Source organism: Neopelma chrysocephalum, unplaced genomic scaffold (genome assembly GCF_003984885.1).
Source record: "Neopelma chrysocephalum unplaced genomic scaffold, ASM398488v2 Primary Assembly neopelma1_168, whole genome shotgun sequence".
In the NCBI taxonomy this organism is placed as follows: domain Eukaryota; kingdom Metazoa; phylum Chordata; class Aves; order Passeriformes; family Pipridae; genus Neopelma; species Neopelma chrysocephalum.
This window is the reverse complement of record NW_020897830.1, coordinates 1,967-23,554: the sequence shown is the minus strand read 5'-3', so window position 1 is coordinate 23,554 and position 21,588 is coordinate 1,967. Positions and strand designations below refer to the sequence as shown.

Here is a 21,588-nt window from a genome sequence, read left to right as displayed (position 1 = left end):
ACTGCATCACCCCCCAATCCATCATCCCCAAATCCAACACCCCCAATCCTCCAACATCCCCAATCCCCCAACACCCCCAGTACAACACTCCCAAATCCAACACCCCCAGTCCAACACCCCACCACCTCGCAGGCACACTGATCCAGACTCAGGTATTTGCTGCTGGCAAATGGGATTTCATGGAATCCCAGACTGGTTTGAGTTGGGAGGGACCTTAAGGATCATCTTATCCCACCCCCTGCCATGGGCAGGGACACCTTCCACCAGCCCAGGTTGCTCCAAGCCCCGTCCAACCTGGCCTTGGACACTTCCAGGGATCCAGGGGCAGCCACAGCTTCTCTGGGCAACCTGGGCCAGGGCCTCCCCACCCTCCCAGCCAAGAATTCCTTCCCAATATCCCATCTATCCCTGCCCTCTGGCAGTGGGAAGCCACTCCCTTGTCCAAAGCCCCTCTGACCTCTCTGTATTCCTACAAATGCACACAAAGGAATTTCCCAGTGAGCTGGATCTTTGTTCACCTTCCCCTCTGGAAAAAGAACAGCCTGGTAAGTGAACTCTCACCAGACCCAACCCCAGAGGGGAGGCAGGAACACAGAGAAATCTGAGCTGTTCCGACCGTGGGATCAGCTGGAGACCCAGCAGAGCACAACCAGCACCCTCCTCTCTTTTAACATTTTATTTGTTGCTTTGGAACAGCCATGCAATTCCAATGAAGTACAGCAGGAAGCTACTCCACAGTTACAACAGACCAAACACAAAGCAAGCAGTGCTTTGATCACAGAAGTTATCTATACCAAACATTCCATAACCTTGCCTGGGTGCAGTTCTTCCTATTTCTCCCAGATCCTGAAAAAGGCACCTTCCTTGCTCCAGTCGTTGCAGTGCAAGGGACAAATCCAGATCTCTGTCCAGGAATGGCAGTTTATAGGAGGGAAGTGAATTCCTCCCCTCCCTGAGCATCAAACCCCACGTGCCACAGTAAAGCCACTACACAGAATAAAAAAAGGGGAAAATTCAGCCTTTGGAACTGGAGCTGCTGCTGCTCCCACACAGCCCAACACAGCCAAGAGCACAGACACAGCAGGGCCCTTCCAGGACACACCACACAACAGGAATAGATTTTTCCCACTGCATCAAATGGCTCTTGTTGATCCCTCCTCTGTAAAATTCATCTCTGGCTACTTCATTTCTGTTTTGGCTTTTCTGGCTTTCTTCCTGATTTGCATGAAGGTCACAATTCTGGCAGAGACACTGAGAATCATGGAATGGTTTGGGTGCCAGGGCCTTCCCACCCTCCCAGCCAGGAATTCCTTCCCAATATCCCATCCCACCCTGCCCTCTGGCAGTGGGAAGCCATTCCCTGTGTCCTGTCCCTCCATCCCTTGTCCCCAGTCCCTCTCCAGCTCTCCTGGAGCCCCTTCAGGCCCTGCAAGGGGCTCTCAGCTCTCCCTGGATCCTTCTCTTCTCCAGGTGAACCTCCCCAGCTCTCCCAGCCTGGCTCCAGAGCAGAGGGGCTCCAGCCCTGGGAGCAGCTCAGTGGCCTCCTCTGGACTCCCTCCAGCAGCTCCACATCTTTCTCCTCCTGCTCTGAGAGCAGCACAGTCCCTGTCTGGGGTTGTTTTGGGAAGCTCCCAGGGCTCTGCCGTGTGCTGCAGCCACAAAAACGGATCCCTTGGAAGAAAGACTTTCCCTTGGGAGCACCGGAGCAGTTCCGCAGCCGGAGCCGTCCCTGGGACTCGTCATGTCCTTCACAGACCAAAGAACAGAACCCAGAAATTCCAAATCTGAAAGCACAGCTTGGCTTCCACTGCTGGTTTTCTGAGAGGAGTGTAAGGAAAGCTGTGAGCTGAGGGAAAAGGCTGGGAGTGGAAACCTGAGACATGGACACATGGGAGAGAAGCACAGGGAGGAGCAGGGGGAGGGAAGGTGAGCACAAAGAGCCCCTCGTTACCCACCTACTCCCCGTCGTGTTCCGGAGGCTCCGGAGCCACGAGGGAGAACGTGCAGTCTCCCTTCTCCCCGTGCAGTCCCAGACTTTGGCTCTCCTGCTTCCAGGAGGTTCTTCCATCAGCTCCCAGGCTCACGGCCCCGCTGGCCACGAGCTGCAGGGCCACGGGGAAGGCGCGGCACTCGGCCTCCTTCACCCGCTCCGCCAGCGCCTGCTCCGTGTCCTCCGCCCGCACAGCGATGGGCTCCCGGTGGATCACGGCCCTGGGGCCGGAGTCCTCCTGGAATGGGACAGGGGGGGGTTTAGAGGGGGTGCGGAGCGGGGTCGGGGAGGTTCTGGGTGATGCCCACGGGGCAGAGATCTCGGTGGGCACGTGGGTGGTTGTGGGCAGGAGGCTCCGAGCGCACCTGGAGAGGTGCCACCTGCCCAAGGGACACCTCCGTGACCCCAGGGGGACATCAGGGAGAGCTGGATGGCAGGCTGGAGAAGTGCCACCTGCCCAAGGGACACCTCTGTGACCCCGGGGGGACATCAGGGATGGCAGCTCTGGGCCAGTGCTGAGAGGGGGAGAAACTGCAAAAATCACCCCAAAATACAAAGGAAGAAAAGGGGACTTTAAGAAACCCCAAATACAACACAACCCCAGGCCTTTTACTGGTAACAACCCCAAGGTTCCCACACCTCCCTGTTCCCTCTGCCTGCCTCTGCCTTCAGAAAGGAAAGAAAAAAGCCAATTCCTTTTCCTGAAGACACTCACCAGGACAAAATGCACGGTGCAGCCTGTGACCTTGAATCCACCTTGGGGGGGCTCCTGAGAGGCATTTCCATCCTTGGTGAGTGGAAAAAGTGAGGGAGAAGCATTCAAAATTTTCCCTGGACATCAGAGAGGAGTGGAAAAAAAAAAAAAAAGGAGAAAAAATGATAATTTGAACTGAATTTCCTTAAAAAATACAAGTGAGATGAGATCAGTGGTTCCAAACAGCACTGAGCACCTCTGGCCTGCTCTGAGGGAATTCTGCTCTTCCAGGAGAAATCAGTCTCTCTCCCATTTTTTCTGAGGGGGAACTGCACGGAGTGAGTTCAGCAGGACCCCCCAGCAGAGCTCCTTGGCAAAGGATGGGATCAAAGCCCTTCCCAGGGGAGGCAGCAGAGCCAGTCCGTGCCCTGCCTCTACCCTGTGTCACCCCTGATGCAGCACAGGGGGTTTCTGTGCCAATCCACAGCCAGAATCCCACTGCCAGGAGGGATGGAAGCACAGGGCAGCCCCTCTGCTGGAATGTCCTCAGTGCCAGCGAGGCTGAGGGATTAACCAAAGGACAAAACTCCGGCAGGGGAGTCCTGGTGCGACCCACCATCCCTGCTTTAGGTTCTCTTCTGCACCGATAATTTCTTACCTTTCCATTTTCGGAGAAAAGGGCTGGACAAAACCCTCATAAACCCTGACAGACAGACCAGCTCCACAGAGAACTCCTCCAGCACTCGGTCGATTGTGCTGTCGAATTCCGAGCGACTCCCGTACAGCTTGTGGTCAATCACCTGGAACATTCCAACAGCAAAACCATGGCATGGGAACAGCTCGGTGGGATTGAGAAACAGCAGCAAAGACGAACAAACTGGATTCATTCCAGGACACTCCATGATTTAAAAGGAGGTTGGAGTGAAGTGGGGGCCAGACTCTCTCATGTCCCAAGGGAAAGGAGGAGAGGAAATGGCCTAAAATTGCACCAGGGCAGGTTCAGGTTGGAGATTAGAAACAATTTTTCCCTGCAGGAGTGGTCAGGCCTTGGAATAAGTGTCCCAGGGAGGTGGTGGAGTCCCTGTGTCTGGGAGTGTTCCAGAGGTGTCTGGATGTGGCCCTTGGGGACGTGGATTAGGGGTAACTGTGGTGGTGCTGGGGTGGGACTGGGTGATCCTGGAGGGCCCTTCCAGCCTTGATGATTGTGGGATTATTCAGCACAACATGAGACACAGGTTTTCATCCTGGAGGAGAGAAGGCTCCGGGGAGACCTGAGCCCCTTCCAGTGTCTGAAGAGGGACTTGGATGGACTTTGAACAAGGGCCTGGAGGGACAGGATGAGGGGGAATGGCTTCCCAGTGCCAGAGGGCAGGGATAGATGGGATATTGGGAAGGAATTCCTGGCTGGGAGGGTGGGGAGGCCCTGGCCCAGGTTGCCCAGAGAAGCTGTGGCTGCCCCTGGATCCCTGGAAGTGTCCAAGGCCAGGTTGGACGGGGCTTGGAGCAACCTGGGCTGGTGGAAGGTGTCCCTGCCCGTGGCAGGGGTGGCACTGGATGGTTTTTAAGGTCCCTCCCATCCCAAACCAGTCTGGGATTTTATGATTCTGAGAAGGAATAAGCCCAGGGGAAACATGTTCATGTGTTTTGCAGAACTTGAAATCTCACTGATTTCAGCCAAAGCTTGAAGCTCATGGGCTGCAATTCTCAGACCCAAATCAGCAGTTTAAATCCCTCCCTAACTCTGGGCTGGGAAGGACTCCCAGACCCCTGTGAGGACTCCCAGCCCTGCCTCTCCTTCCAGCTCTGCCAGCTGTGTCTCCATGCACTGACCCACGGGGAAAGTTCTCCCCAGCAGTGCCCCCTGACTGCTCACAGGCGCTTCCTGAACTGCTCCGGGGTCGGGAGCTGGGGAGAAAAAGGAAAGGAGATGGGTGTCCTTACCCTGGTGGGAATTCCAGCCCGGGCTGCATTCCGGAGTTCTTCCACGCCAGACTTGTTGGAGATGACAAGGACGACCTGGGCACAGCTGCCTGGCTCCCTGGTGTAAGCGATGAGCGCCGAGAGGGCCGTGCCTCAGACAGACAGAGCAAACAGGGGGGACACACATGAGCCCCCAGGCACTGGGACGAGCTCCCAGCCCTGCTCATCCAACAGAAATCTGGTTTTTCACAACTGCCCAAACAGCACAAAGGAATTGGAGCACTGACACAGCTCCTTTAAGCAGCACAACACACCTCCTGGGCTCTGGTCAAAGTGCAAGCCTGGCTTCAGAAGGTCTGTGGACTCTCCTGAAGGAAAGTCAAGGTGGATGCACCTGGGTCAGGGCTGAGTCCAAGCTCTCCTGTGCCAGGACATTTCCCTGTGCCAGGACAATGGGAGCTCACCTGTTCCAGAGACTAGAACTGCCACCTTCACCTTCCTCCTCCTGGGCTGGTGCCGAGGTTCCACGGCGGTGTCACCCAGCAGGCCCTGGGGGCTGCTCTGCTGCAGGGCCTCCACCAGGTTCTCCACTTCCACGTGGGAACCTCCTCCAAACACAGGAGGAAAGTGTTAGACTTGACTCTGCCCTCTGAACTGACCCTGTTGAACTTATAGACTTTAATATGGTTTATTAACAATAAGTTTCAATGACAAGGTGTATCAACAATGAGTTTCTGCTGGCACTGGTGGGACTACAAAGGCACTCCCAGGGGTTGTGCTGATCCCTTTTGTGTTACTCACTCCCAGAGGTGTTCAAAGGGCCTGGGCGTGGCCTGGCCTTCTCAAGGCTTAGCCCCATCTGTTATTCTCATCTTCCTCTTCCTCTCATGTTGCAAAATGACACTAAAACCCGTGTTGATGGAGCTGAGGTGACATTTTGGCTGCCCAAACTGTTTGGTTTCCAGAGGGATTTTGGCTCACATCATGGTGGATGTCAGTCAATGGACACACCTTCAGCCCTACCATCACACAGACCATCCACAGCTCATCAGCTGCACAGATCCTCAGCCTTTACATGGATCTGTGCAGTCTGGGAAGGAGGTGAGTTGATTACCAGGATTGTGGTAAAATGTCAACTAATATTTGAGGGATTTACTGGAGCCTCCAGAAGGTACCTGGGTAAGAGGTTATCCAGGTACTGTCACTCTGAAGCAACATTCACTCCTCACTATTTGATAAGGGAATGTGGGTGTGGAGGTGTGAAAGAGCCTCCACAGCCTGGTGAAACAAGTGGAAAAAGATGTGAACCACACAACTTTTGCACCAGGGAGTCTCAGGGCCTCCAGAGCTGCGGGCACCTGATGCCTCCCAGGACACGCTCAGCACTTCCCAGACTCACCCTCCAAAACAACTCACCCTGTCTCCACTTTAAAACCAAACAACACACCCCTAAGTGCAAACCCCACTGAAGGGAGAGCAAACCACGCTCTGAGTCATTTCTGGGGCTTTGCTTCCCACGAGGACCCTGCTAACCTGTGTGACACGGGGCCACCACCTTCCCAATGAGCCACGCGTCCTCCCGCCTCCGGATGGCCCCCAGGACGTGCTGGGCCAGGTCCTGCTGCACCACCAGCACTGCCCCGAGCCCACAGGGAAAGGTCTGGGCCATCTCCTCTGCAGAGAGGTTCCCCTCCTTGTAAAGCCAGCAGAAGATTTCAGGGATCTTCCAGCTCAGAGCGTCTGAAAACGATTGACGTTTGTGTGTCAGCAGCACAAACATCTGCCATGAGTTATTATTTATTATCTGTGTTACAAGAGCTGAGACTAATTCTTGCTATAACAGAGTCCCAGGATCACTGGGGTTGTACAAGCCCTCCCAGCCCCTGGATCCCCCCTGTGCCCCATCCCCACCTTGTCCCCCAGCCCAGAGCACTGAGTGCCACGGCCAGGCCTTCCTGGGACACCTCCAGGGCTGGGCACTCCAAACCTCCCTGGGCAGCCCCTGCCAAGGCCTCACCACCCTTTCCATGAAAAATTCCTCCTGATCTCCAACCTGAATGGTTTGGGTTGGGAGGGACCTTAAAGCCCATCCATCCCACCCCCTGCCATGGGCAGGGACACCTTCCACCAGCCCAGGTTGCTCCAAGTCCCATCCAGCCTGGCCTTGAAAATCCTTTCTAATTTCATTCTAGAGAAATCCAGTCAGACCCACAGACACCTTCCCTCCCCCTCCCCACCCCCACAGTATTTTTGGACTCACATGAACATGGTTTTCTTTACTATTTTGAACTTTTAAATACTTTGCCCAATTTTGGCTTCAACAGAAGAAGTTCTGCCTTACTGAGGGATGTCAGATGCTGTTGTGGGGAAGTTGCTGCCTCCCAAAAAGCTGCACTAAGCGTGTGTGTGCACCACAAATGAATGCCCCCAACAAGCCTCACTGTCTGGTCACAAGGTTCAGCGTGGAGCTGCCCTGTGGAGCACACCATCTTCTCCAACACCCCGTCCTAGAGATGTGCTGCCTTCAAACTCCTCTGAAATGTCCCTTCTCCAACAAGAGCGGTGCTCATGAGCTGATGCCACTTGAAATAGGAACGGATTTGGTGGGACCTTTGGAAAAGCACTGACCTGGGATCATTCCAGCCCAGCTCTTCAGACAGAGATGTAGAGTGTGTCTACAGCTGAAGCTGAAGAGTCAAGCCCATGTCCTGCCCAACAGGCACAGGGAGCTCTGGTACTCACCCAGCACGGCGCTGACGTGCTCCGGCAGGACCCTGGAGATGCCTCCCAGCAGCCCCTCAGCAATGGGGGCAAAGGCCTTCACGTGGCCCGAGCGCAGCACAGGCAGCAGGGCTGGGCTGTACAGCCTGGCTGGGCTCAGCAGGGCCTCTCCTGCAGACAACAGGCTCAGCTCAGCCCCTTGGTTTGACAGCTCTGCAGCTGGTTGGAATCATAAAGTCATGGAATGGTTTGGGTTGGGAGGGACCTTAAAGCCCATCCAGTGCCACCCCCTGCCATGGGCAGGGACACCTTCCACCAGCCCAGGTTGCTCCAAGCCCCGTCCAACCTGGCCTTGGACACTTCCAGGGATCCAGGGGCAGCCACAGCTTCTCTGGGCAACCTGGGCCAGGGCCTCCCCACCCTCACAGAGAAGAATTCCTTCCCAATCTCCCATCTCACCCTGTCCTCTGGCAGTTTGAAACCATTCCCCCTCCTCCTGTCACACTCTGGTCATATAAATAATTCCTCTCCCTCCTTTTTATAATCCCCTTTAGGCACTGGAAGGGGCTCTGAGGTCTCCTCAGAGGCTTCTCTTCTCCAGGCTGAACTCAATCAATTTATGCAAAAGGTCACAAGGTTATTTTTGGGAGTGCTCCTCTGAACAGGTTCCCTCCCACTCCTTGTGGCAAAGCTGGGAATTAAGAACAAGTGCTGGCCCACCCACTCTTCCAAAGCTGGACACAAGCCCCTGTGCCAACAACCCCAAGGCTGGATTAGCCCCCCCTGGCAGCCCCTGGCCCTGGCAGTGCCCCAGCAGACCCTCGTACCCAGCGTGGTGTCCCCACAGCTGCCAGGGGCGGGGGACGAGCAGCGCAGGGAGGACACGAGCAGAACCTTCCGGACGGCGCCGAAGCCGCGGCCGTGGATCCCAGGGCAGGCCAGTCCCAGGAGCACATCCCCCTCCTCGGCTCTCTGCAGCCCCAGGGGCACCTGCCCTCGCTCCACCGCGCCCACCACGAAGCCGGCCAGGTCCGAGTCCCCCGCGGAACACGCGCCCGGCAGCTCCGACAGCGCCTGCCCTGCACGGAGAGAGAGGTCAGTGCTGGGAACCAGGGGCTGTTCATGGCACAGAGAGCCACGGGAGGGACCTTAAAAACCATCCAGTGCCACCCCCTGCCATGGGCAGGGACACCTTCCACCAGCCCAGGTTGCTCCAACCTGGCCTTGGACACTTCCAGGGATCCAGGGGCAGCCAGAGCTTCTCTGGGAATTCCATTCCAGTCCCTCGCCACCCTCACAGGAAGAATTCCTTCCTAAAATCCCATCTAACCCTGCTCTCCTTCAGCTTAAGGCCGTTATTTTAAGACCATTTTAAATTGCTGGCATCTCCTAAAGCACCAGGATATCCAGGAGAGCCACAGGACATGCAGCCAAAGAAGCACTTTCAGATATATTTTAAAAATCCTTCTTGGTTTCTTACTTCACCTCAAGACTCCAACAAAGCTCCAGGAAAGAAGAAACATTTTTTTAATTATTATTTCATGTACTTATGTGGCACCTCCTGGTTAGGACTGAGTATCAGAGAGGGAATGAGAACATTAACACTTGAAGAACGTGAAGCCTCCAGTTCTGTTCTGCTTTTTACAAGGATAAAGGAGCAAGAACTGGGGTCCAAATGCACAAATAGTGAAAACCATCCCTCTGTGCTGACCCTTTTTACAAATAAGAAAGTATTTAAGCACAAAAGCTCAACTGTTTATGCACCAAACAGAACCCAACAATTCTAGTGTCAAAAACTCTGCCTCCAGAGTCCATTTCTCTGGTGATAATTTCAACCTCAATGTTCAAAGCCCAGAGGAGAGGAGTGTTCCTACCCAGGAAAGCACATCCTGCACTCCTGCAGGCTTCAGCTATTCCTTCTTGGATCGTCTCAGTCACTTCAGCATCAAGTTTGCCACAGGCAAAATAACTGAGGAAGAAGAGGGGCTCTGCTCCGTGGGCCAGGAGGGCATTGGCACACAGGGCCACCAGGTCCTGCCCCAGGGTGGAGTGTCTCCTGCAGGCCTGTGCCATCTGCAAAACATGGTGGGAAGGAGGAACAGGCAGAACTCACACATCAACCAGGCAAACGAGCAGAAATCCTCCTGTCTCTGACAGAAATCACTCCAGAACACAAGAGCAGGACAGACCCTGGTGCATCACCTGCCTTAAACCAAGAGAAAACTGCTCAGCTTCTGGCAGAGAAAAAGAAAAATCTATTTTGCTTTTTTAAACAATGATTCAAATTCTGGCTCCAGCTACCCAGAAATCATCATTTTGGGTTGGGGTTTTTTTTTGTTTGCTTTTTGGAATATTACCACGGAAACATGGAATGGTTTGGGTTGGGAGGGGCCTTAAAGCCCATCCAGTTTCACCCCCTGCCACGGGCAGGGACACCTTCCACTAGCCCAGGTTGTTCCAAGTTTATCCAACCTGGCCTTGGACACTTCCAGGAATGGGGCATCCTCTGGGAAATCCATTCTGGGGCCTCCCCACCCTCCCAGCCAACAATTCCTTCCCCATATCCCATCTATCCCTGCCCTCTGGCAGTTTGGAAGCCATTCCCTGTGTCCTGTCCCTGCAGGCCCTCATCCAAAGTCCCTCTCCAGCTCCCCTGGAGCCCCTTTAGGCCCTGGAAGGTCTTTCACAAAGCACAAACATTTCCCTCAGGAAAGCTGGTTTTCCCTGTGCAGGAAAGCCCAGAACAGGAAGATGGACAAGGGGAAGACACAAATCAACATCAGTGAGCTCAGAATGGGGACAGAGCAGAGCCTGAGCAAAGGCTGGGCTGGCATTACAGGCCTGGTTCATCTCCCTGGCTGCTGGATTTAGGAGTGCCATGGAAACCACTCACCCTTTGGTGCATTACAGCACCTCCCTCCCACTGCTCCAGGAACAATTCCTAAAGCCATTGGCCAACTTTTTTTTGGCCAAGGAAGAATCTTAGGAACAGCCTGTGGAAACACAGTTGGGAATGTCTCTCTGCCAAGCAGTTGGAACAAAGACTCACAAGAGCCAGTCCCAATCCCTTTTTCATGCTCAGAGGTGTCCAAGGGTGTAAGACTGCAAAAGACCTTCTGGATGATTCCCTGCAGTCTCCTGCTGTTTATCATCCTGTTATTAAAGGTACAAGCACCAACTTCAAACATGGGATGTTGCTGTGCTTGACCAGTGAAAGGAGCCTCAGGTCTCCACTTTTCTGGTGGCTGAAAACCTTCTGGTTCAATATATAAAGATATCCCTGGCTCAACTTATCCTGATCCAATATATAAATACATCCCTGGTTCAACCTATCCTGTTCTTGGGTAACTAAAACTCTTAAATCTTGGCTTCTATTCCCCTTTCATGTTTATTTCCTCCATCCTTCCTTTCCCCAGTGCCCTGACAGTCACCAGGGAGAGGTAACTGTGCTCCCTCTGCACACACAGTTTGCTGAGCTGAGTCTGACAGTTCTCATTTCACCCCTCCCTGAACAGATCTCTCTCAAAGCCAACGGACAGAAATTCTGGTTCTTAGTGCCTCAAGTGCTCACCTAAATGTTTGGTTTATTAGAATTTCATCACAAAATATCCACGTTCTCAGTGACAGGCCTTGCTCAAATGATCATCTCCAAAGTTGAGATGCCCACTGCAGTGGGCTCGGGTGTGTTTATGCTGCCCAGGAGGGTGCAGATGGTGTTACTGGCAGTGGCACTTAAAAGCCTTGGCAGGTAACACCAGATTTGCCACAGCTCAGTTGCAAGTTACCTGCAGTTTAGCTCCAAGGCCTTTAGTTTGACACACCAGGATGGGATCCTCATAACCAGATGCCTTCAAGTCAAAGAAACCAGCAAAGCCTCCCAGTTCTGGGCGACTGCCTGCTGAGTACAAACACACCAAGGATCATTCCCACGGCAAAGAAAAAAACCCAAGACCCTCAGCAAGACAAGAACTGCAAATTAGCACAGAATCCCAGGATCACTGGGGTTGGAAAAGCCCTCCCAGGCCATGGATCCCCCCTGTGCCCCATCCCCACCTTGTCCCCCAGCCCAGAGCACTGAGTGCCACGGCCAGGCCTTCCTGGGACACCTCCAGGGATGGGCACTCCAAACCTCCCTGGGCAGCCCCTGCCAAGGCCTCACCACCCTTTCCAGCAGGAAATTCCTCCTCCTGGCCAACCTGAGCCTCCCCTGGCACAGCTGGAGGCCGTTCCCTCTCCTCCTGTCCCTTGTTCCCTGGGAGCAGAGCCCGACCCCCCCCGGCTCCCCCCTCCTGTCAGGGGGTTGCAGAGCCAGAAGGTCCCCCCTGAGCCTCCTTTTCTCCAGGTATTTTTAACTATTATTTATTTATTTATTCTGTTATTTCTGTTCTTTTCCGTTCTGCACCTTGACAAAGCACGATCACCTCCAGGGAAAGCCAAGTATTTTTTAATTAATCATCAGACAAGAAAGAAAGGAGAGTTTTCTTTCTTTGTGGTGACCCCAGCCCAGCTTCCCCAGCTCAAATTCAATGCCACGAATGCACTGCTCACTTCCTGGGGAGAAAAAAATGTTGTTTCATCCAATATACTGAGGAAATTCAAATATTCTTCCCAGTCTTACCTGATCTGGTACCACTCCCAACTGATGTTTGTGGCAGATGAAACAGAACGTCCCTGGCTGCGGCTTCCACACGTCTCTCTCTGTACATCAGGGCCCTGTGGGGAGGAAGGGACGTGCTGGCAGCAGCAGGGACATTTTCTGCGAGGGCCATCCCCCCCAGGACCAACAGACACAAACCCCTGCACTGGCACACCCGTGCCAGGGCCTTTGCTTACATACAGAGGCTGTCGGAGCAGCCGCAGGCCCCGCTGGCCGACGTCCCTCCTGTACGTGGCTCCCTGGAAGTGGATGGTGGCCACACCCCTGTTGGCTTCTCCCAGGGCTTCCAGCAGGTCCTCCCGGACAGCGGTGATGGAGAGCACTCTGCCACCACTGGTCACCACCCTGCCATCCCTCAGCGCCGTGCCACCATGGAACACCTGCAGCCCCAAGGCCTTGGCCTGCAGCAGCCCTGCAAAAGCAAGAGGAATCCTCTGAGGATTTTAAATCACACACTCTGGCGACAGAATCGCAGAAACGAGGCTGGGAGAGACCTCCAGGATCACCCAGTCCCACCCCAGCACCACCACAGTCACCCCTAATCCATGTCCTCAAGGGACACATCCAGACACCTCTGGAACACTCCCAGACACAGGGACTCCACCACCTCCCTGGGACACTTATTCCAAGGCCTGACCACTCCTGCAGGAAAAATTGTTTCTAATCTCTGATCTGAACCTGCCCTGGGGCAATTTTAGGCCATTTCCTCTCCTCCTTTCCCTTGGGACATGGCAGAAGAACCCGACCCCCCCTCCCTGCCCCCTCCTGTCAGGGGGTTGCAGAGAGCAATGAGGTCTCCCCTGAGCCTCCTCCAGATAAACCCCCCCAGCTCCCTCAGCTGCTCCTCACAGGACATGTTCTCCAGACCCTTCCCCAGCTCCGTTGGACAAAGGAGTGAAGACTGAAGTCCTTTTTTCAGTCAGGGGAGAACAACAATAAAGCTTCTGACCTTTCCTTTCTTTGGAGAAACAGCACTACCAGTGAAGGGCAGCCACGGGCCCAGGAACCCCTTCTGAGACATCCAGTAAGTATCACAATATCCCAGACTGGTTTGGGTTGGAAGGGACCTCAAAGCCCATCCAGTGCCACCCCCTGCCACAGGCAGGGACACCTTCCACCAGCCCAGGTTGCTCCAAGCCCCGTCCAACCTGGCCTGGGACACTTCCAGGGATCCAGGGGCAGCCACAGCTTCTCTGGGCAACCTGGGCCAAGGCCTCCCCTCCCTCCCAGCCAGGAATTCTTTCCCAATATCCCATCTAACCCTACTCTCTGTCAGTGGGAGCCATTCTCCCTTGTCCTGTCACTCCAGCCCTTGGAAATAGTCTCTCTCCATCTTTCCTGGAGCTCCTTCAGGCCCTGCAAGGCCACAATCAGGTCACCCCAAAGCTTCTCCTCTCCAGGCTGAACAATCCCAGCTCTCCCAGCCTTTCCTCCCAGCAGAGCTGCTCCAGCCCTGGGATCCTCTTGGGGCCTCCTCTGGACTCTCTCCAGCAGCTCCATGTCCTTGCTGGGCTGGGGACTCAAAGTAAGGGAACAGATCTCACAGGAGCAGAAGTGAGGGATCCAGGAGCCACGTCAGGACATATCCCTGTCCTGTGCCAGGGAAGGCTGTGCTGTGGGTTGGAATTGTGAGTAATTTGTGCAGGGCTTTGCTGGGGGAAATCACAATCCACAGCCATTTACTGCCTGGATTCTCCCCTCTCCCTGGCATTAAACCATCAGTGTCAATGTTACCCACTCCACACAATTACCTACAACCCCTGGAACCAGAGCTCTACAAACACTCACAGAGCTGAGAGAAAAGAGCAAAACAGGGGTGTTTTTTTTAGATTCCTATTTTGAGGAGAGGAGAAGGGAAAAGGAGGAACTGCTGCCATCACCTGGAGAAAGCAAAACCAAACACAGTTTCCTCATCACTACAGCTCGACAGATTCCCTAAGCAATAAAAGGGACCTTAAATCCCTGGGGAAGGCACAGTGTGTGTGACACTGCCACAGCACTGCCCCGGCTGGCCCAGCTGCAATGGAAATCCAACCCCTTCCCACCGTTTTTTTATGGAATACTCCAGAATGAAATGTTTGTCAAGCCATTAAAATCATAGAATCACAGAATATCCTGAGCTGGAAGGGACCCATAAGGATGATCATCCAGTTCACCTCCTGGCCTTGCACAGGACACCCCAACAATCCCACCCTGTCCCTCAGAGCGTTGCCTAAAAATGTGGGAATCAATGTGAAAAGCAGAAAAAAAACTAATAAACCCCACAAAACTCCAAAGTGGAGTGTAATAAAAGAAGGGATTGAATTTCATTGATTTGAATGTCTTTTTTGTGAGTAACCAGCAGGGGGTCATCACATCCTAAGGGTCTGAATATCAGCTTGGAAATAGTGAAGCTCCTGAGTGTGACCAGGGGGAGGCAGCTCAGGACCAGCAGGATCCATCCCAGTTCTGTGGTTTGGGTTTTACAGTCACAGAAATGCAGAGTTCCCCAGCATTTCACTCACAAACCAAAGTGAACAGGGAGGGAACTGGGAGAGAAGGAGAGTGAGGGAGGACAGCATGGCAGCAGGAATCCTGAAACAACCCAAATTTGCCTTTTTTACCACAAAATCTGCTCCTTTTACCTCAGGATTTCCTCCCACTCTCCAAAATCTTCCTTTTTCCAACCAAAATCTTCTCCAGACCCCAAAATCAGATTTTTTTACCTCAGAAACATCTCTCCACACCAAACTCTGCCCCTTTCAACCCCAAACCTGCCTCAGACCCCAAAATCTGACTTTTTTAACCAAAAATCTGCCCCTTATCCATCAGGATTTCCTCTCATCCCCCAAAATCTGCCTCTTCCACCCCAACATCTGCCACAGATCCCAAAATCTGAATTTTTTTACCTCAGAAGTGTCCCCCACACCCCCAGATTTGGCTCTTTCACCCCAAAATCTGCCCCTTTTACCTCAGGATTTTTTCCTACTCCCCAAAATCTGCCTTTTTCCACCCAAGATGTGCCCCAGACCCCAAAATCAGAATTTTTACCTCTGAAATGTCTCTCCACACCCTGAAATCTGCCCCTTTCATCCCCAAATCTGCCTCAGACCCCAAAATCTGCCTTACCTCAGCAATGTCCCCCACACCCTCAAATTTGTCTTTGTTACCCCAAAATCTGCCCCTTTTACCTCAGAATTTCTTCCCACTCCCCAAAATCTGCCTCTTCCACCTCCAAATCTGCCCCAGACTCCAAAATCTGAATTTTTTACCTCAGGAATGTCCCCCACATTGCCAAATTTGCCTTTTTGACCCAAAAAATCTGCCCCTTTTACCTCAGGATTTCCTCCCACCCACTGAAATCTGCCTCTTCCACCCCAACATCTGCCACAGACCCCAAAATCTGAAATCTTTACCTCAGGAATGTCACACACACCCCTAAATTTGCCTTTTTTACCCCAAAATCTGCCCCTTTTACCTCAGCATTTCCTCCCACTCCACAAAATCTGCCTTTTTCCACCCAAAATGTGCCCCACACCCCAAAATCAGAATTTTTTACCTCAGGAATGTCACCAAAACCCCCACATTTGCCTCTTTCACCCCAAAATCTGCCCCTTTTACCTCAGAATTTCCTCTCAACTCCCAACATCTGCCCTTTCACCACAGAAATGCCCTCATCCCCCAGTTTTGGTCTTTTCACTTAAAAACAATTTTTTACCTCAGAAGTGTCCCCCACACCCCCAAATTTGCCTTTTTTACCCCAAAATAAGCCCCTTTTACCTCAGGATTTCCTCCCACTCCCCAGAATCAGCTTCTTCCACCCAAAATCTGCCACAGACCCCAAAATCGGAATTTTTTACTGCAGAAATGTCTCTCCACACCCCGAAATCTGCCCCTTTCACCCCCAAATCTACCTCAGCACCCCAAAATCTGTATTTTTACCTCAGAAATGTCCCCCATGCCCCAAATTTGCCTTTTTTACCCCCAAATCTGCCCCATTTACCTCAGGATTTCCTCACCCTTCAAATCTCCCCTTTTCACCCCCAAATCTGAATTTTTCTACCTTGTGAATGTCTCTTAACACCCCTAAATCTGCCTCTCTCACCCCCAAATCTGCCTCAGACCCCCCAGATAAGCATTTTGCAGCCCAAAATCTGCACCCACGCTCTAAAATCTGCATTGTTTTTTACCTCAGGATTACCCTTCACACCCCAAATCTGCCTTTTTCACCTCCGAATCTGCCCCTTTTACTTCAGGATTTCCTCCCACCCCCAGTTCTGCCCTTTTCACCCTAAAATCTGCCCTAGACCCCCAAAATCCACACTTCTGACCCCCCCAAATCTGCCTTTTCACCCAAAACCTGCCTCAGCCTCCAAAATCTGCCCTTTCGCCCTCACAACCAGCCCCTGCACCCCCAAATCTGGCCTTTTTACCCCAAATACTGAACACCTTCCCACGGTTACCTGTCACCTCCAGGCCTCTGTCGCAGTGCCCCGGATATCCCGCGCTGGCCATGACCACACACACGGCCGTGCTGCTCTCGCACCAGGCTGGCAGGAAGCTGCAGAGTTTGCCATCAATCGTCGCTTGAATCACCTCATAAAAATCACTTTTAAGCAGAGGAAGAATCACCTGCAGAAAATTTTCACAGCAACAGAAGTTTTATTTTGCTGACTTGCTGAAGTTCAACTTAAAGGAAACTCAATCAATAGAATAAAATTTGTGTGTGCTGAACCAGCAGATTGGGAAACTGTGGGTGAGCATTTAATTTGCAGCGTTTTTTGGCACTGTAAGTTTAGACACATGAGATATGAACATATTTCGAAGGAACATGAATTTAGGCCCCTCCCATTCTGCTTTTACTCAGAAAAACCAAAATCTGCAGAACAGTTCTTTAACTTAAAGCCCTTAATTAACAATTCACAGGAGCTGATCAGCCAAAATTTAAAGTTACCTCAAACATTGTCTAAGGTGTTTGTATCCAGATCTTTCCCTAGAGATGTTACAACAGTCAGATATAAAAGCGTGAAGCATCTTTAGTTATCCAGTATGTTCCACTTACCTGGCACTGGGGATCCCCAAACTGACACTTGAAGTTTAAAATCTTCACCCCCTCTTTGGTCAGCATTAAACTGGTTTGCAGCACACCTGGACAGAGGGAACACAGCCAAGCAAAGGAATTGAAACATTTATTGTTTTCAAGGACTCCTTTAAATGCAACACATTATTTTGGAATGTGGGATTAATTTCTGCAAATCATAAGGAATGAGGAGCGAGACACTGAGTGACATCCGTGGGCATCACCTGCCTTTGCCAAAACAACCTTCACGTAAAGATGGGAGGAAAACATGCACTGGAGTGAACAGTATGACTGAACTTCAGTACAGGTTATGCCCTGAACTATGAATATGCTTTAATTAAAACTATTCAATAAAATCTAGTGTGTTTCATGGAGAAACGACCAAAGTTCTTCTCTCCAAAGGAAGAGCTATAAACCAAATGAGGGAGGCACGAAAAATGAACTGCTGCTGGTTTGGTTTTTAAACAAATGCTATTTGGAATTCAGAAGCAACCTCTGACAACGGAACTTACCTGGATGGGACTTTGCCTTGGTTTGCAGCTGAGTGGTTACTCACCCACATAGGCTGTTCCTTCTTGTCTCATACTATCAACAACGTGCTGGAGGATTGCAGCCCTGATCTGCTCCAGAAGAACTTCTGGAACCTGACAACCAACATCAAACTGGTTGGGATGGTGATGACATTGGCTGGACTTGCTCATAGGACCTGGAAGGACCGGGGTGAGGAAGGGCCTGTTTGCTGCTGTCCCACCCCAGCCCGTGAGCTCCTTCCCTTGGGCTGCTGCTGCCTGAAGGATGGACACACCAACCCTCTGCCTCCCCAGGTTTTTTGGTTGGTTCTTAAGGAGGTTTGAGACTGGCAACCTGGGCTGTACACAGGCAGACTTGGAGAGAGCCACACTAATAATGTGTGTGAGCAGTGTATTTACAGCAAGCCTGCAAAGCTTTAAGAACCAACAAGAACCCCAAGGTTATGTTCACAGAGACCCTGGGCACACAAAGGATTTTGCAGGAATTTTTGAAGTGATGCAAATGGGAGCAGAGAAACACCAAGTCTGGCAATACTGGAAGAGGTAGAAGAGAGGCCATTCCAGAGAACACTGGCTAAATTAATTAAATCCTAAAGAATGATTATTAATGTTTGAGCCCTGTAATCAATCCCAGAAGAAATGTGGATAGAAACAAGAACTGGAACAGGCTCCCCAGGGCAGTGGGCATGGCCACAAGGCTGCCAGAGCTCCAGGAGCATTTGGACAACGCTCTGAGGGACAGGGGGGATTGTTGGGGTGTCCTGGGCAGGGCCAGGGCTTGGACTGGGTGATCCTTGGGGGTCCCCCCCAGCTCAGGACATTCTGGGATTGTAAGATTGGGCCCTAAAGGACATCCCTGGAGCACAGGCTGAGCAGGAGCAGGGCCCTACCTGAGGGACTGGACAATAGGCTCCCATCCCTCCAGTGTTGGGGCCCTGGTCCCCATCCAGCAACCGCTTGTGGGCCTGGGCCGGGGGCATGGGAGCGATGGTGACACCGTCCGTGAAACACGAGCACTGTGAGGAGAAACACACAACAGGAACGGTGACAACGCCCTGGCCTGAGGGACATCCACTGCTGGTCACAGCCCAGGGCTCAGTGCTGCTGGGAAATGTGGGAATCACAGCAGCCCAGACTGGTTTGGGTTGAGAGGACCTTAGAGGTCACCTTGTTCCACTCCCTGCCATGAGCAGGGACACCTTCCACTAGACCAGGCTGCTCCAGGTTGTTCCAATTACCAAGACAAAGTCCATATAAACATGTTTTAGGTCTCTCAGGGAAAAAAAGAGATCGTTTCCCACCAAAAATGATCACCATAATTGCCATTTTATGGCTAATATAGAAGAAAAACATAGGACAGCATGCATTGATTACTATGACATCACACTGCATATATATAACATGCAATCTAAGCAATGTATGTAGATATATTTCTCCAAGTGCAAATAAAACAAAAGACTTCAACTACTTGAAGCAATAAACTCGTGTGTTTATGCAGGAGCAGAGCAATGATGCCAAAGAAGAAAAGCACAACATCACCCCATCGATCACATACAGAAAGTTCTTCCCCTTGAAGAAGTTCTTCAATAACAACCATCTCTCCAAACATTCTGTCCTACGAAAAACAAAACAAAACCAAACAAATCCCCAGTTAGCAAACAAGAATCCGCTGCCTAAATTCTCTCTTCAGTTTCTTGTAACAGAAAAAACAATGCATCTTAGAAGTCCCAGCTTTCTTAAATGCTGATGTGTTGGGCACAGCCAATGGCACTTCATTCAGAGACAAGGAAGCCACACTGAAATGCACTTTAGCAGGCCCTGGGAGCCAAGGAAAAATTAAAATTTGGAGGAGCAGGGCAGTGGGACTCAGGACTGGAGCAGGAGTTCTGCCCCAAAATCTCCAAGCCCTGTCTGGGGCACACAGGAGGAATCTGAGGAGGACACCCAGAGAAATTCTCAAATGGGCAAGTTTCTCCCCAAAGTATTTGCCTCCCGCAGCTGGAATGACAAACTCCCAGACTACAGAACATCCTGACTTGGATTCCCAGTGGTTAATTGGGGATTTACCCACCTGCATGATCTCCTGGGCAGCTCTGCAGGCCTCCTCCTTGCTGGCTGTGATGGTCACCTCCTTCCTGGCCGCAGGGCCCCTCGCCCGCACCACTCGCGCAGGGAAGTCCGTGCTGTAAGGAAAGCAAAGGGAGGTTCAGGCACCGCTTCTGCATCCAGGCAAATCCTCAGGTTTCACCTCAATGCCTCCCATAGTCTTACTTTCTTCCCCCCCAAGTGCTTGAAGAACAACAGCACATCAGAAAAACGTAATTTTTTGTCTTTTAAATGGCTTATGAAGCATCCTGAAGGAGCTGATGGAAGGGAAGAAGGGCTGGGATCTGTGAACACAAAACCAACCTACTTCAGTTCACAGAATCATAAAGTCACAGACTGGTTTGGGTTGGGAGGGACCTTAAAGCCCATCCAGTGCCACCCCCTGCCATGGGCAGGGACACCTTCCACCAGCCCAGGTTGCTCCAGGCCCGTCCAACCTGGCCTGGGACACTTCCAGGGACTTCCAGCACCCTGGGTGAAGGTCAGATGCACAGAGAACTTGGCAGAGGAGCTTCCAGTGTCCCAATATTCACCTGATGATAAACCTACAGGCTTCCTGGGCGTTGCTGAAGGCTTTCCATCGTGCTGTTGGGATCCCGTGTCGATCCAGAAAGGCTTTAGTGAGGCTGGTGTTGGATGCCAGCTGGGCTGCCTTGGCAGACGGGCCAAAACACCGAACTCCTGCTGCCCTCAAGTCATCAACAATCCCTGAGCAGCAAAAACAGCACAGGAACCAAGGGGACCCCTTGGAAACATGAAGTCATTTGACAAAAGGAAATTTCCCATCATTATTCCAGCTCTGGTACACTTTTCCTTGTCTCAATAATTAATTAATCCTTCAAATGAGGTTCTGAATATCCGTGACCTGTTTCCTGGTGCAGTTTAAGAGGTCTTTGGCTCTGCACATCACCAAGCACTGTCACAGTTACCCCCCCATTTTAAACCAGAATTTAAGGTGCTGATTTTTTCTGTCAATTTATTTCAGCCTTACCAGCTGCCAACAGAGCTTCCTCTCCAACTAACACAAGGCCAATGTTGTGATCTTTGCAGAACTGGGTAACAATTGTGTGATTGCTCACCAAGACAGCTGAAAAGGAAAACAAAATATAATTCAATTATCACTGTAAAGCCCAAATACGAGATAGGAGATGAGAATACCTTTGTTCCATCTCCCTATTTCAAATAATGAAACAGCCCATGAAGGGCAAAATAAAACAACAATTTAATAATTAGAGTCCAAAAGGAGCAGTGAACATTGCCACTTTGCACTACTGTTTTTATTACACATTGCTAAGTTATTCAATCTATTTTATTTATTTGTCACATGTAATCAAGATAAACTCTTAAAAGCTGCTTATCATAACAATAACAGCATTGAAAAATAAAACTATAAGTTCAGAAGGAAACTCAATGTCAAGATCTGAGCAAAGGTTTACCCAAAGCCAGGGCATGAGCTAAATTCAGCTGGGCAGCCTGGGCAAACACTGGGGGAGTTTCTATTCAGAGTTTAGAGCTGTGAGCCCTCTATTCCAGGGTTTTACAGAAAAAAATTACACTGAAAAAAGTAAATATGCGCCTTAAATAAGCTGTGGCACCAGTAAAAGGAAAGAGCAACTGTTACCTCACACCACCTCAGGACTGCTGTGGGTGGCTTTGACTCAGTTCCTGCACCAGCAGCACTGATGGCCTGGCACAAGGTTTTATTTTATATCCCCCCTATTACCTGAATTGGAAATTTTTCCATTGTCGGCCGTTCCTGCATTTCCTGGAGCCACAAACACATGTTTGATGTGCGGGGACTGGGCCAACTTCCAGGCCAGGGCGTGTTCTCTGCCCCCACTGCCGATGACCAGCACCCGCTGAGCCATCAACCTGTGGGACACAACCACCATCCACATCAACCTGTGGGAC

The 21,588-nt window shown here is 51.6% G+C and overlaps 1 protein-coding gene across 6 annotated transcripts in view; it reads right to left on the bottom strand.

The window, feature by feature from the left end:
• Positions 1-1,605: 1,605 nt before the first annotated feature.
• Positions 1,606-21,588, bottom strand: part of LOC113976548 (trifunctional purine biosynthetic protein adenosine-3-like) — a 21,620-nt gene continuing 1,637 nt past the window's right edge. For 2 of the 6 annotated variants that reach the window (XM_027701822.1, XM_027701823.1), the window contains exons 3-24: positions 21,401-21,549; positions 20,669-20,764; positions 20,211-20,385; positions 19,643-19,754; positions 19,127-19,186; positions 18,462-18,587; positions 17,598-17,685; positions 17,024-17,109; positions 16,425-16,593; positions 12,163-12,394; positions 11,944-12,038; positions 11,111-11,220; positions 9,200-9,398; positions 8,153-8,404; positions 7,347-7,496; positions 6,138-6,344; positions 5,069-5,212; positions 4,919-4,972; positions 4,626-4,756; positions 3,343-3,484; positions 2,706-2,821; positions 1,606-2,228 (exon numbers count right to left, since the gene is read on the bottom strand). In XM_027701822.1, the coding sequence (XP_027557623.1) occupies positions 1,956-2,228; positions 2,706-2,821; positions 3,343-3,484; positions 4,626-4,756; positions 4,919-4,972; positions 5,069-5,212; positions 6,138-6,344; positions 7,347-7,496; positions 8,153-8,404; positions 9,200-9,398; positions 11,111-11,220; positions 11,944-12,038; positions 12,163-12,394; positions 16,425-16,593; positions 17,024-17,109; positions 17,598-17,685; positions 18,462-18,587; positions 19,127-19,186; positions 19,643-19,754; positions 20,211-20,385; positions 20,669-20,764; positions 21,401-21,545 (3,162 nt within the window). In that variant the 5' untranslated portion in view covers positions 21,546-21,549 and the 3' untranslated portion in view covers positions 1,606-1,955. Of the gene's footprint in view, positions 2,229-2,705; positions 2,822-3,342; positions 3,485-4,625; positions 4,824-4,918; positions 4,973-5,068; positions 5,883-6,137; positions 6,345-7,346; positions 7,497-8,152; positions 8,405-9,199; positions 9,399-11,110; positions 11,221-11,943; positions 12,039-12,162; positions 12,395-16,424; positions 16,594-17,023; positions 17,110-17,597; positions 17,686-18,461; positions 18,588-19,126; positions 19,187-19,642; positions 19,755-20,210; positions 20,386-20,668; positions 20,765-21,400; positions 21,570-21,588 lie in introns of those variants that run through there. The other 4 variants (XM_027701824.1, XM_027701825.1, XM_027701827.1 and 1 more) reach the window with 4 other exon arrangements.